This window comes from Protomyctophum bolini (genome assembly GCF_963924005.1).
Source record: "Protomyctophum bolini genome assembly, chromosome: 15".
Taxonomy (NCBI): Eukaryota; Metazoa; Chordata; class Actinopteri; order Myctophiformes; family Myctophidae; genus Protomyctophum; species Protomyctophum bolini.
In genome coordinates, this window is record NC_137876.1 from 37,737,177 (window position 1) to 37,752,548 (window position 15,372).

Consider the following 15,372-nt stretch of genomic DNA (forward strand, 5'->3'; position numbering starts at 1 on the left):
TACCGATATTGACGTCAGACTCGGTACTGTCCGAAATCATCACAGTCCAGGGAACAACAACCCTATGAATCGAACGCAGCCCTTAAGACTAAATAAAATATTTGTTAACAAATTATGCCACACCAAACTATTTTTTTCTCTCATTGATGATTTCAAAATGAAAATATATGATTCCACATAATCACATTACATCATACATATACAGGAACAAATACTTTTAAGTTTGTATTATTAGCATTATAATAGCAAAGCATTATTATGCTTTGCTATTATCGTAGCTCGTAGCAGCCATCAATCAAAAATCAAGCATCTTGCTGCGGTGGTGGGAGAAGCGGGGGCGCGCACGCACTCCGCTGCGTGCGTAAAGACCCCGCGCGCGGGCGCGACGATGAGGAAAAGGATGAATGTTTAATTTTCAAAGATGGCGGCGGAGGGAGGCGGAGGAGGAGGAGGGAAGGAGATGAACGAAATTAAAACTCAGTTCACCACCCGGGAAGGCGTCTACAAACTCCTCACGCACTCCGAGTACAGCCGGCCCAACCGGGTGCCGTTCAACTCGCAGGGCTCCAACCCCGTCAAAGTGTCCTTCGTCAACGTCAACGACCAGTCGGGCAACGGCGACAGGGTCTGCTTCAATGTGGGCCGTGAGCTCTACTTCTACATCTACAAAGGCGTCCGAAAGGTAAACGTTTTCGGCTCGCAGGCAGTGGCACACGGCAAACAACATCGCGGTGTCAACGGCATCGAATATTAAAAGACAAACGTGCTGGTTTATCTGAGGTGTGTTGTTTTCGGAGGTACTCGATTTTGTTTTGACGCGTTTGACTTTGAAAGCTACCAGCGCTAACAAGCCCCTGGATAAGCTAACGTCAACTATCTCCCTGTGTGTGTGTGTGTGTAGTGTGTGTGTGTGTGTGTGTCGTACGACGAGCTGATCTACTACATGCGTCGCATGATCGCATCCCGCGACGCGTTTTTGGCTTCGCTTGACGCTTGTACATCAGTTCTTGTGTTGGTTGGCCATCACACACCGTGGTACGCCGGAGTATACATCCAGATAGATAGAGGCCACCTTTGACGTTGGTCTCGATCTATCTGGATTTCAGTCCATGATGTATGTACTCTGTTAGAATCTGATTGACAACTAGACTAAAACACAAGATTTGACTTAACGCCAGCTTGGGATTTGACTGTGAAATACCCCCTGTCGGCGTGTCACTTCAGCTCAGAATTGATGTGACGTTGATGATGTTGGTTGAATAACAGGTTGCCTAATTGCGGACGGATCACTATTTGTATGAATTCAGTGTTTTGCTGTGGCTCATTCTAAGGATGTAATGATATGGTAGGTTGCTGATCATGCTCACTTTGTTTCTACTGGTGCTATAGGTTCTCTTTATTAGTAAGACCAAATAAACTCCTGTCTAACTACCCATTCAAATTACACAATATGCCTCACGGCTCACTTGGTCTGCATTCTTCCTGCAGACGGGTAGTGTTTGCTACTGCCAAATGTTATATAAAACGTGTAAAACTGAAAGTGGAGCAGGGAAGTGATTGACTATCTCTGTCTTAGACACTCTTCCCATTAAGTTGAGAAAGAAGACTGACCCCTGTTTTATGGTAGACTGAATCCAGGGAACACAATAAATGGCTTATGTACATATTCCTTTGAGTGCAACCTTCATTTATTGTTTATTTGGTGACATGGCATAGCATCATAGCATTGCACTAGCTGCAATTTGCAACTCTAGATTTTTTAAAATAATGGGATGAATCTAGAGTTGCAATAGTTGACTCCCCAGTCCCCATTCATCCAATTTGCGTTTGCAATCTGCTTGTATTAAACAACGTTAAACTCACCAACATTGCAGCTCTAGGCCAAGCTTGAATTATCCTCTTTCAATCTGCCGAGTTTGTTTTTCATAAAAATCCACCGTAGACATGTTATGAGCTACTTTCTGTCAATACATTCTAAGCATGTGATTCTTTTTCTAAGTGTTGTAGTTTGGAAGCACTCGTTTTTATTAACGGGTCGCGCTGCTGCCTCCTGCATTATGTGCAAATTCGAAACAGGTGGTACGCAGCGCCGTTCAGTGACTTACGACGAGTGCTTCCAAACTCCAGCACTTAGAAAAAGAATCACCTGCATGAGATTGTCTGTTTCGGAAAGCCATTGGCCAGGATTGGAAGTATTGTACTGTTGCATGATCTAACAAAACCAGAGGAAGAACTGAGTAATCATCTTCCACTGGAAGTATGTTCCATTCCACTGAAGGTGTAACGTGTGAATCATTAACCAGCAGACTTGTTATATATGAGCGTTATCTGGATGCCAGCCTAGAAATGTATATATTGCAGGCAGCACAATATTATTGTTAAAAAAGCGATTAGGCTACATAAGATACAATCCTGTTCTACTGTACCCTTATTTTGAGGTGCTGATTCCGTTGTTTCACTTGTCTTCAAGATATAGTGCATCAATGCCTTTTTTGACAGTAGGTTACTGACTTCCGTTAGATCCACCAACTTGATGTGTGTGCGTGTCTGTTCTGTTCAATCTCTGCAGGCTGCTGACTTGAGCAAGCCTATAGATAAGCGTATCTACAAAGGAACACAGCCTACCTGCCATGACTTCAACCACCTCACTGCCACAGCGGAGAGCGTGTCCCTGCTGGTGGGGTTCTCAGCAGGACAGGTGCAGCTGATTGACCCCATCAAGAAGGAGACCAGCAAACTCTTCAATGAGGAAGTACGTTTTGGAAGAAGAAAGTAAAGCTGCACTTTTCAACATCAGAGATCAGTGATGTAAATAGGTTTACAATGTAATGAGTCCCGGGATGCAGGGATGTTTTTTTAGATGAGTCCCACTTTAACAACAATTTTGCCAAATTGCAGCATTTAACTCCCATTTCATTTTATATGGTTATAATGTGGTTATATTCATGTAGAAAACAGAAGGAGAAATGCTTATTATAACTAAAGCTAGCAAAATAAACTAGAATAAAAAACAGTACAGTAGTGCATCCCGTGGATGCAGAGGTCATTGTTTTATTGCGTCCCTTAACTATAAACTGCTTTTTGGGATGCAAAATGCACCCTATTTGAATCTCTGAGAGATCACACTTTTTTTGAGTGGTGCAACCACTCCTATAGACAGCTATGTGTGTCCCTCGGTCTGTCTCTGTCCAAGCACAAAAATAGCGTTATAGGGTCTGTTCACCATCAAGTGGCACTGTTGCACAGCTTAACACAGACACACGCAGGCAGTACTACAGCACAGCACAGCACTACTCACTTCAGACGGGTCAGATTTTACTTTATCTACTTTATCTTGAACTGCCTCCATTTGAGACCAGGTTCTGTACTGGCAGTTTTCAGTGCTGGACAAAAATTACTGATATAACCAATCTTACTCAGGGCTTGAAATTAACTTTTTTACTTGGTAGCAATGGTGCTACCAATTTCAAAATTAACGGGCACCAGAAAAAAATTGGAGCGCCAACCAAAATCTAAGGAGCACGCTCTGGAATGTCGGCGGTGCAGTGCTCGGCGACCTCCCGTACCGTTGTCAATGAGTAGTTAACTAAACGCATGCTATTAGATTAGCACCAACAGCTAGTGCAGCTCGGAGAGGAGTGCAGTTGGATGGCAGGGAGTGCCTGTTTTTCTACAATCTTTCTTTACACACACACACACAAACACAATCTTAAAATATTTTATTTGATGTAACAATTCCATTACACTACTACTGTGGTTTTATTTTCCCTATATAAACTTTGGAACAAAACACTTGGGCTTCGGGCTTCTAGTGATATGGAAGTAGACATGATCATTATTAGTTCAGTGCATGGTTCGACCTGTGTCTTTACAATATAACTTGACATTGTGTTTTCCTCCCTAATTTTCTCAATCCCTATCACCCCCCACCCCCCCCATCTTTTCTCCCTCCCTCCCCACAGAGACTAATAGACAAGTCCAGAGTAACATGTGTGAAATGGGTGCCAGGCTCCGAGAGCCTGTTCCTGGTCTCCCACGCCAGCGGGAGCATGTACCTGTACAACGTGGAACACACCTGTGGCACCACGGCTCCACACTACCAGCTCCTCAAGCAGGGAGAAAACTACTCTGTGCACACGTGTAAGAGCAAATCCACACGGAACCCTCTCCTCAAATGGACAGTGGGAGAGGGGGCACTGAATGAGTTCGCCTTCTCTCCCGATGGGAAGTTTCTAGCCTGTGTAAGTCAAGATGGCTTCCTACGGGTGTTCAACTTTGACGCGGTGGAGCTCCACGGCACCATGAAGAGCTACTTTGGCGGTTTGTTGTGCGTATGCTGGAGTCCGGATGGAAAGTACATTGTTGCGGGCGGTGAGGACGACCTTGTGACGGTGTGGTCGTTCCTGGATTGTCGTGTCATCGCCCGTGGTCACGGCCACAAGTCATGGGTGAGTGTAGTGGCGTTTGATCACTACACTACCAGCGTGGAAGAGAGTGACCCCATGGAGTTTAGTGGCAGTGACGAGGACTTTCAGGATCAGATGATCCACTTTGGGCGAGACAGGGCGAACAGTACACAGTCTCGGCTCTCCAAGCGCAACTCCACAGACAGCCGGCCTGTGAGCGTAACTTACCGATTTGGCTCGGTGGGCCAGGACACTCAGCTGTGCCTATGGGATCTCACAGAGGACATTCTCTTCCCCCACCTCCCACTCTCGCGGACACGGACACACACTAATGTCATGAACGCTACTAGCCCTCCTCCGGGCGCCACAATACTCACTAACAACCCTAGTAACGCTACTAACGGCAACAATACCAGTGCCAATACGCCTGGTGTAAACTCCCTTCCAGCCACTTTACCACGCTCAAACAGCTTGCCACACTCTGCTGGAGCTGCTACCACGACGGCAAACAACACTAACAAGGCCAGCAGCGGTGGTGTAGTTGGTGGACTCGGCAGTGGAATAATGGACAGTGCCATCGCCACGGGTGTGAGCAAGTTTGCCACGCTGTCACTCCACGACCGGAAGGAGCGCCACCATGAGAAGGACCACAAACGCAACCACAGCATGGGCCACATCAGCAGCAAGAGCAGCGACAAGCTCAACCTGCTGACCAAAACCAAAACGGACCCTGCTAAGACACTGGGCACGCTGCTGTGCCCACGCATGGAGGACGTACCCCTACTGGAGCCGCTCATCTGTAAAAAGATAGCACACGAGAGACTGACTGTACTCATATTTTTAGAGGACTGTTTAGTGACTGCTTGTCAGGAGGGATTTATTTGCACATGGGCAAGACCTGGCAAAGTGGTAAGTTCTTTTTAATGTAGAAAATGTGTGGAATTTCAATGCGAAGAAGTGCTGATCATCTTCTTAGATGGCATTTGCTCTGGATGTACTTGAGCAACAAGATGTATTCTGAAACCTTATAATAAAGTGTGGACATTTTGAGTAGCATTTTGTAGGCGTAGAGTTAAGACTTCTCAGGCAGATGAGTCTAGTAATCTTAACATGTACAACTTTCATGTACATCTGCTTTCCCATGCAAACCTTGTAGGCCTAAGTTTCAAATGGGGTAAGAAAATATATTCACTCTATAATATTGGGCACTTCCTGTGTAGGCTTTATAGGAGGGAAAAGTTCAGCTGTGTTCATTAACTTAAATAATTGCACACAATTCCTAGCAGCAGCACAGACCAAAAAAAGTGGTTGTCCGATTGCCTATGCGTTTGGCTTTCATGCAAAGGCCTTTGTATTTGCCAAACAAATTTCTGCAAATGCCGTGCCAAATGCTTACAGCCCAATATGGGTATGCATTTATTGTATACTTGCATATTGCCTGTGTTTGAGAGGACTTGCTTGAGTGATGCGCTATATAGTCAATAGTCATTGCATCTAGAACTTATCAAGCACTATCAAGATTAGTCAATCTGTTGCGTATTACCAGCAGTGACTCAGTCATAAAATGTTGATTACACAGGGACCTCTCAAGCAATCCTCTGAAAGACAGTATTAGGCTTAGCGCTACTCTATCAGCATCCACTTTCACTGCTGTGCACAGGCCTTTCAACAAAGCAGGAGAGGGTGAAGACCAGGCAACCATTTCTCTTTTTTCTTTTTTCTTATATTGCTTGACTTTTTTACTTTGTGAACTTTCCCAATGCAAATCTCCTTGTTTTCCTTTTCCAGGGTTTATTGTCATCCCAAAACCAAGCCAGCTCTCCCAGTGGAACAGTAGTATAGCCACAATATTTCTGCTGCTAAAGAACCCTGCAACCCAGAGTCTGGTGCTGCTCTTCACCCCGCAAGCAGTGCAAGTTTTCTTTTTCTTTCACTCCCCCTTCCCTCCCCATGTTATGTTAATTGCATTATTATTTTCATCTCACTTGACCTAGACTAGAGGATGAATGGAGCAAGAGATTGGTGTGGTGCAATTTTGGACTATTTTGCTAATGTGTTGTCTCTCGAGAATTTTTACAATGTTTTAGAACAGTCAGTTTATTTCTGACTCAGATCTCACCCCCCCACCCACCCCTCTGGAATTCAAGCTTGGCTTTGTTAGATGCAAACCGGTCAATTGTGGCTTGAGAAAGGGATAGTTCATTCCGTTTTCATAACGTGTACTGTTAACCCTTTTTAACCTGGTGCATTGGCCTATGCTCTGGGGCTGAGAGTTACCTTATTGACTAAAATATGAATATTGGGTGAACTGTCCTTTTTATAACCAAGTGCATGGGCATCAAGAATTTGCATCTCCACATAATGTGGACAGATGACTAGAAAATTCCCATCAACAACTTTGCACTGATTTTGTTAGCTATGTTTTTATAACTACTAGAATAGAACAAAAAAGGAGGGTTGAGGACTGCCTTGTTGCACTTGGCTTCATCATCCTCTGTCTCGAAACCTGAATCTATAAAGCTGGATGCTGCAATCATAGTCTTTTTAAAGAAAAAAATGAATTGTTTGCACTTAAATTAGTTTAGAAGAAAATGGCTTTACATTGTTTGGGTGTGCTCATAACTCACAGACGGGCTAATACAGTAGGTGAAGAAAATGATAAAATGATTAAAAAACCTTATCTATTGAGCATTTATTTTAATATTATTTTCAGATTTAAATCTGCTCTGTAACATAATGTGTATATTGTAATTCAGTGATTTGATGGGGAGGGCGCTAAGCAAATGATCATTACTCCAGTGGAAGTTTTGTCATTAATAGTTATATTTCTAAAAACCCTAAAGTATACATATTAATAATATTAAAATAATCTTGAATACACATGTTTCTGTTCTTTATTCCTTCCATTCCATGATTAACCCACATTTATTGTATTTCTTTTAGACATTAGTCCTATTCTGCCCCATGGCTAAAATACTTTTACTTCTCTGCAAATGTGCAGAAGTCAGTCATACAAAGGGACGGTCAAGTGTGGAAGTCTATGGACAGGATGCACAGGAAATCATGCTGATCTCTAAAGATCTGCCTCGACTTGATACAGGCGCTCTCCTTTCAACTCTGTCCCAAAAGCAGGCATTTCTGGGGAGCCCATGCTCAGCCATCCACACTTGAGGTAAGTAATCATCAGGGCATTTTAAATTGGATACGGTCTTTTTGTGAATGATCATTTTGTGATTATTACCAACCAAGAGTTCAATGACCCTACACACCAACTGGGAGACAGAAAAATGAAGTGAATATAGTTTTAATTAATATGAATAGACCTTTATAGTTTTAATACAAAAAAATGCATACAATTCCCAAACTTGTTCTGTTACAATACTTTTTGTGTTGACAGTGCATGATATTTATTCAAAATAAGATCGGGGTATGTATGTTGGTTAGTGATGACATTACACCATTTACAATCAAAGAATAAATGTGCAGATTGGGTTAAAGTCTATAAATGAACAAGAACTGCAGGTATGAAATCCCTGGCCAATTTATCCTTCCTTTGAACATACAGCACATTTGGATATACAAGTACTATGTTGCTTCTATCTGAAGCACGTTATTGTGAATGTTTATGCTGCTGTGTATTACTCTACACTAGGCAGTTGTCTTTTATAAGTCTGTCACTAAAATGGATTCAGAGCTGTGTGAAATGCAGCACATATCCTTAATATAAGATTAACACCAATTAACTCAATTATTGTTGCACATTAATATAAGATTACACCAATTAACTAAATTAGAAAAGCGATATTGTGTTCTATACTTATTGCTTATCTTATTTTAAGCTCAAATTGCTGTACTTCTAAGCCACTGTAAACATGAACTGTTTAATGGGCCACTTCACCCCTTTTGCAACCAGATCTTAATATAACGATATTTGGGAGACAAACACTTTCCTGGGGGTTTTATGTGGGTAATATGTGTTTTTAGATATTTTGTATTTCAAAGTGCCAGTGATGTCATTGACACTGGTCTCACTTCCTTCCTGCACTACATGTCTGTAAGACCCAGGAGGAACATTTGTTAAACTCTACTTCACTTCCCGTATATGCATGAAGGGGGTGGGGACAATATTAGGAGACGGGAAGAATGTTGGAGTCTATTCATTTCCAATAGGAGAATGAACGTGAACACAGCTTATGAACCATTCCTTAACTCCATGGTCACTGAACTAAATACTGGACCAAATCGTCACAAGGCACACAATATTTACAAGATATTCATACTAAAATGGCTTCTTTGAGCGAGACAAAACAGGAGAAAATCTACTTTATCGACATCAAATCATGACATTTGCCATATGCTCTCAATGCTCATCCACATGTCAGGGGAAGGTCGGGGAGAAGCAAACCATGCCTACTATATTTAGGAGACCATTTGTAGGCTTTGTGTACCATTTTGCCTCTAGTGGCTCCAATGAAGTTCGCCCATCTTCATACAAAGACCATCTTTGGTAAGACAGCCCTGCCCCTATCCACAAGGTGGGGTGAGTGCAACAAAGCATGGTAATTGTAGTAATCCAGCAGTGAGACCAGTGGCAGTGTCTGTGACATCAGACACTTTGAAATACAAAAATATCTAAAAACTCAAATTACCCCCACAAAAACCCCAGGAAAGTGTTTCTTGTCTCCCATACATCATTAAAATAACATCTGGTTGCAAAAGGGGTGAAGTGGCCCTTTAAGTGGAGACCTTTTCTGGGTAATGCAAAATTACAATTGTTTGACAGCACCAGGTATTGCTTGAATGCATTGTCATTGAATTGTATCTGTTGACTACAGACCGGGTTACATGTAATGATAGTAGTTGTAACTTTGAAGGTGATGCACTTCAAGGTCTTCATTTCCTCTTAGAATTGAGCTTGTTTGAATTACTATTCAAAGACAGCAGGAGAAGTGTCCTGTCTTCTAAACATTCCAAACAAGCAGATGAATGAGGATTATTTACACCAGTGTGCCGGTCTCTTGTTCCATAGAAACAGTTCTCCAGTGAAAGGCTGGGAGGCTTTTTTTGGGCTCTCAGTAGCCTCCACGCTTCCGATCCAGAGGTGGCATGTAGTAATTCTTGAAAGCCGAGCGGTGTGACTCATCTCTGGGCTGTGGGGAGAAGAAATACAGACTGGATGACAGATCAACAAACCAGTATCGAAAGCACCTGCCTGAACTGGGAAAATGCTTGTGGACATGATAGGTGGGGCTATTTGATTCATTTTCAACTGAATTCATTTTATTTTAAAACAAATTGCAGGTGAAATCTTGTTCTACTGGTGATTATGTTCAGTAGTGGAAAGGAGCTTTGTGGCAGCGTGCGTCTGGTGCTTGACTATTAGTATTTATACCTTAGACAACCGCGGGTGGCACTTCTTGGACGTGATGGCTGGCAATGAGCCTCTGTGGGTGATGGTTAGAGCAGGCATAGTGGGGACTGCATACGTGGTCTGTGGGCCTGGTACCACCATGTTGAGTTTGGGTAACTCTGCGGGATAGTGGGGGGCATTTCGTCTGATGAGGGGTTCTGCTACATGCTTTATATTGTGCTGTGAAAGGAATAAAGTGGTAGCACTTATTTGCAAAAATAAAGTGAGAAATAAAGAGTGAGAAATTGCTCACTTTCCTCACTATACAAAGTCATAATTTGATTGACTGTCTTACACTTATGAATGATGCCTTCCTCATATGTCTTGCCCTCACTTGTCTGCCATGTCTTGCAGGCCGCCAGATGTGATCTACAGAATTTGGTGTTCCACCACGCTCTCCTGCATCTACCGTCCCAATAACCCTGAGAAGATTCTCAGTTCTTCTCTCTGTTAACCTGCAGAAGTAGAGACCATGTTTTACATAATGCAATCTACAGTATCTGAGGCTGAGCCTTTGTATTTTACAGCTAAGTCTGTTGTTAAATGTGGACATGCAACAATATCTATCTCCAAAGTCAACATTCAGTAAATAAGGAAATGTGATTACACACACTTGTGCATTTGTATACTGTACAGTGTACATGATAATATGTAACTACATGTTCACCTATTCCAAGTTTAACTGAAAAAAGAAAAAAGTTGAAACTACCTGACATCCCTGAAGTATGTGTGTTGCAGTGCTGTTTCTGCAGTGATGCGTTCATCAGGGTCATAGGCAAGCATTTGATAAAGCAGTGACAGAGCTGGGGCAGGACAGTGAGGTATTAATCTGGAGAGGCCAGTGCCCTTCTTAGGGGGGAAGTCGAAACGCATCGCCCTGGACCTACCAGACATCCAAAAGAACAATGAGGTATGTCATTTAGTTTTTTATCCACACAGAATAAGTTTGATTTGTATGAGTATATGGATGTCTCTTTTCTAACCAGAAGACCGTTGGAGATCATGGAATAAATATATAAAAACTTACTGTTTAAACTTATGAAGCAGAGTGCTGTCTGGTGTCCCTAAGACATTGTGGATCTTGGAAACCTGGTCCAATTCATTAGTTCCAGGAAACAATGGGTTCAAGCTGAAATATATAGCGACAATATTATCTGTCTGCAACAACAAAGGCATTTAATTTAAATGTCATCTGTTTATACCTGCAGCTACAATGAGACTGGGCAGCAGCCCAAGGCAATAAAAAGGAATACACTTATATAATACACTCATTTTATTCATTTCTGAGAATATGCTAAGGATTAATTAAATGTAAGCATAAGGCCATTCAATTCCCTTTGGCGTTAGCTCATGCATACCTCAGCCTTTCCCTGAATTCCACCCTGATCTGTAAGCATATTTAATTACTACAGTCTTGGCATACTCCCCCAGGACCCCCAGGAAAGGTACCTAATGATCTCATAGAAGACACAACCAGCACTCCATAGGTCCATCTTTAAGCCGTAATAACCGTCAGTGAGGAGACACTCGGGGGCTCTGTACCAGCGTGTGGAGATGTACTCTGTGTGGGGAGGCTTGGAGTACACACTCCTACATGAGCCAAAGTCTCCTAGTTTCAGAACATTTTGCTAAAAGTAACATGGAATAAAATATTAGTGTGCTTAGTATGACTCCCATCTAGGAAAACATTCTTCTTACCCTACAAAACAAATCATCTCTAGGTCACTTGAGACTCACTTTGATTAAAATGTTTTCTGGCTTCACATCTCGGTGAAAGATCCCACATCTGACAAAAAAGGGAGGATAGGAGTTTCAATGCACATTGAATTCAGGATTGTGTTTATTTGTATTACACGTTGCGTTAAATTAATCTTTTCAGGATTGACCTGTGCATATGTTCCAGTGACTTGCAAAGCTGATACAGGTATTGCTTGATAGTACTGTCTGGCAGTGGGGTTTGTCTCCCTGCAAAGGACACAGAGAACACATACATTACTAATAAGACGCCTAAGGGCGAGAAGCGCCCTGTAGGGCGAGGTTGCGTGCACACATCCGCCTTGTTGACGGCAGACTGCTGGGCGAGCGATGGCGCTTTGGCATGGGGGGGTCAGATCAGCATGGAATGAATTCTGTACTGGCCATATAAGGAGCATGTCTTGAGTGTACAGGGTTTGATGAGGTCAGATCAACGTATGGAATGTCAGAACAGGTCAGCTCCATACATGGAGATCTAAGGGTGGTAGCGGGGACATTCTCTTGAGTGTACAGGGTTTGATGAGGGCCGGGCCTTAATTTTCGGGCCTCTCACTAATAACTTTGGGGCGGGCCCGTCTAGAGTTTGAATGGACAGGTATCAGTCAAAAGGGAGACATCGAAGAGGAAGGATGGATGGGGAAGGATCAACATATGGAATTTCCATCCCTGATGATGTCGCGTAATGTCACGAGACCTGAGCACCATATATGGGAGCTTTCCCATGTATGGGTGACGATTTTGAGTGACGACTGACGGTCAAAAGTGTATGATTTCATAGTAAATGCGACAGGCGGCCGCAATGGTGGCACTTCCGCTCATTGTGCACTACTCACGCACCAAGCAGGAGGAGGGGCCCCGCTATCTGGTGTCCCCTGCTGTGGTGTCGGCATGCTCAGAATGCGTTCTGCTCATCCTCGGAGAGCAGCGGTTCAGCGTCCGGTCACTGCACTGCATTGCGTGTTGAAGAAGGAGATTGTGGACAAACCTGTGCGGAGACCATGATGTTGGCCATTCAAGCAGTCATCTACGTCCTGCAGAACAACCTGCTCTATGTAGCTTTGTCCAACCTGGACACGGCTACCTACCAAGTGACGTATCAGCTGGTGATCCTCATCACGGCGCTGTTCTCTGTCTCCATGTTGGGAAAGAGGCTCAAGTTCCACCAGTGGCTCTCCTTGCTCATGCTGATGGCTGGTGTAGTGTAGTGCTGGTCCAGTGGCCCACTGAACCAGTGGCCTCTACAGGCTACTCGAAGCAGACGCCGCTATCCGGAGGCAGCCGTTTCGTGGGAGTGGCAGCTGTGCTGATTGCCTGCCTCACCAGCGGTTTTGGCGGGATTTACCTTGAGATGATCGTTAAGAAGACCAATGGCGGTCTGATGGTCCGTAATATACAGCTCGGTTTGTTCAGTGTTGTATTTGGCTCTATAGGAATGATGGTGTTTGACGGACACAGGGTGAGAGAGTCTGGAATGTTTCACGCCTACAGCAGCATCACGTGCACATCGTAGTCATGAATGCTCTGGTCATGAAATATGCCGACAACATCCTCAAAGGGTTCTATACAGTACTGCAGTAGTGGTTCTATTAGTATAGTGAACAACAGCTCAGTATCATATTGAACACACATTTACAATTACATGTCATAGACTGACCTTGTATGAGCTCATAGATGTTCATCTCCATCAGCTCACAAATCAAGGACAAGGTTCCTGTCTCTTTGTCGCTAAATGTTTAATCAAACATAAATTACATACATAGAAATGGTGAAAATACAGACATTTAAAATTGCATATGATTGATTGTTTCATTTATTTTCGTTTATAAGACGTTGTTACAAGTAGGCTAAAACATAGTGGGGAACAACACAGTAGGTTACTCACAATATCAGTTCATGAAGCTGAATGATATTTGCATGTGGGCTGAGTCTCTTCATTGCCTGGACTTCTCTGAGGTTGTTAGCCTGTTCCACACTATTGCAAGGGAACATATACTTGTTATTAATAACATTTAATTTGGGCCTTCAAGGGAACACGTCAGAAAACAGAAAGGCATACATAAATAGAGCCCTCCACCCAACCATATGGGGTTAATAATACCATTAACTCGATAGTGCCAATTTACAAATTGAAATGAATACGAATTTTACTCTATGATAGATCATTACAATGTAGATTAGTAGTGGATTAAAAATATCCAGATAAAAAATGTGTGACCAATACAAATCTGTGCATGGGTTATTGTCCTGGACCACCAGATCGTCTTAAACACAGACATCCTTCGCACCGCTACAAGGTCATGACCAGTGACCATTGACATCCAATAGGATTAGATAAGGGTGTCAAACTCCTGGCTCAAATTTCAAGGGTCCATGTGGGTCCATGTCACAAAGCAGCAGAGCATGGGAATTTAAGGGAGCAGCACAGACTTGATAAACCAACAGGAAAACACAATTTGTTGATGTGTAAATAAATACCTGTTAATTGGCTGCTTCATCGTTTTACACGCATAGAATTTCCCATCTTTTAGGCTTTGCGTTTTCGCCACCTCCGAAAATGTACCCTCTCCAATCTTCTTGATTATTTTGTAACCTGCACAACAAATATACGTGTTAAGATACACAGCTGCCAAACCTTGTTCTTTACTCAACAGTGATTATACGGTAGGCCTATATTGTTTTGATGAGTGATGTGAAAGCAAAGCAATAAATGTAATTTCAGTCGCCAGCCGGGCGACCGATAGCAGACGTTAACCATTCAGTAGACTGCTGTGCGCTGCCTCCTATTTGACCTGTCACCACCGAATAACCCGAGCAGCGGGTTAGCTAGTAGTTTTACAACTTACAATCCATTCTGCGAAGTGCCAACTGCATTCATGTAGAGGATCCATAACAGGCGTATTTGTACAACACACCACGGTGTTTTCATTGGAAAATTAGCAAACGGATTTAGTCTGCGTTATGCTGGCAAAATGCACAAAAGGCGCCTTTAAAGGGGGCTAGCCTAACCCGCTAGCAAGCCCTGTTAGCTGACCGTTGCCGTGGTAACCAGGCACGCCTCGCCCTCAACTCTGACCTGAGGTGGATTTGGAAACAAGAAACAGTTTCTGTGAAAACCACTCACATATATGCCCCATTATCCATGAATCGTTCATCAAATAGGCTACAGTACAGCCCTGTCTGTACAAGCATCCACATTAAAGCAATTCTGCACTGTAGGCCTAAAAAAATATGTATAGAGTCATACACCCAACAGAGCTAGAAGGAGAATTACATTCACTCCTACCTTTTTTCCAAAGATGGTTGCTGAGCTCAGATGTGTTCCGATCAGGCGGTGGATTGTTGTTCACGTCCATGTCAAATGTTCTGCTGTTCCATTCCAGGTCTGGCGTTTTACATGCATTTCTTATAAATGCTCTGTTTTTCACCCCAATAAGCCAGTTGGAGTAGTGCATCATTCTATGTTACAAGAGCAAGGGATTCCCGGACTACTAGTAATATTGTTCACAGTCCACTATATACAGTATGTCAATAAACCTCGAAGCACTCCTTGGATACCAACTGCGTTCATGGCTAGTATCTATCACCTGGCAGCATCACGCACACCGTCACAGACAATCATTGCTTTCTTCCAGGCTTTCTTTACGCGTGCGCGTGTCATACATGTGCGCGCGCGTCTGCCATGGCTTCATGTTGACCGAGAGCGTTTGTACATGTGTGTGCGCGCGCGCGAGTACTTGCAAGTACGTGCCTGAACTGTGGCGTTCGCCAATATTTCCCTTTCTTTTGTCCCAGACCGGCATC

General features: G+C 43.2%; 2 protein-coding genes and 1 pseudogene across 3 annotated transcripts; 2 read left to right on the forward strand and 1 right to left on the reverse strand.

The window, feature by feature from the left end:
* Positions 1–421: 421 nt before the first annotated feature.
* Positions 422–7,286, forward strand: wdr20a (WD repeat domain 20a; the record flags this gene model as incomplete). Its single annotated transcript, XM_080784733.1, has 4 exons — positions 422–682; positions 2,570–2,752; positions 3,963–5,315; positions 6,195–7,286. 4 exons carry the CDS (start codon positions 422–424, stop codon positions 6,246–6,248), a joined length of 1,851 nt encoding a protein of 616 aa, XP_080640859.1. The 3' UTR covers positions 6,249–7,286.
* A 166-nt stretch (positions 7,287–7,452) lies between these two features.
* Positions 7,453–15,304, reverse strand: mok (MOK protein kinase). Its single transcript, XM_080784734.1, has 12 exons — positions 14,855–15,304; positions 14,047–14,161; positions 13,454–13,543; positions 13,226–13,296; positions 11,703–11,781; positions 11,554–11,602; positions 11,266–11,444; positions 10,844–10,945; positions 10,526–10,699; positions 10,112–10,271; positions 9,799–9,996; positions 7,453–9,556 (listed from the first exon to the last, which is right to left on the reverse strand). Exons 1-12 carry the CDS (start codon positions 15,024–15,026, stop codon positions 9,479–9,481), a joined length of 1,467 nt encoding a protein of 488 aa, XP_080640860.1. The 5' UTR covers positions 15,027–15,304; the 3' UTR covers positions 7,453–9,478.
* On the forward strand, positions 12,371–13,081 carry LOC308329161 (UDP-N-acetylglucosamine transporter-like; annotated as a pseudogene). Its single transcript has one exon. The product of its transcript is annotated as a UDP-N-acetylglucosamine transporter-like (transcript).
* Positions 15,305–15,372: the final 68 nt, after the last annotated feature.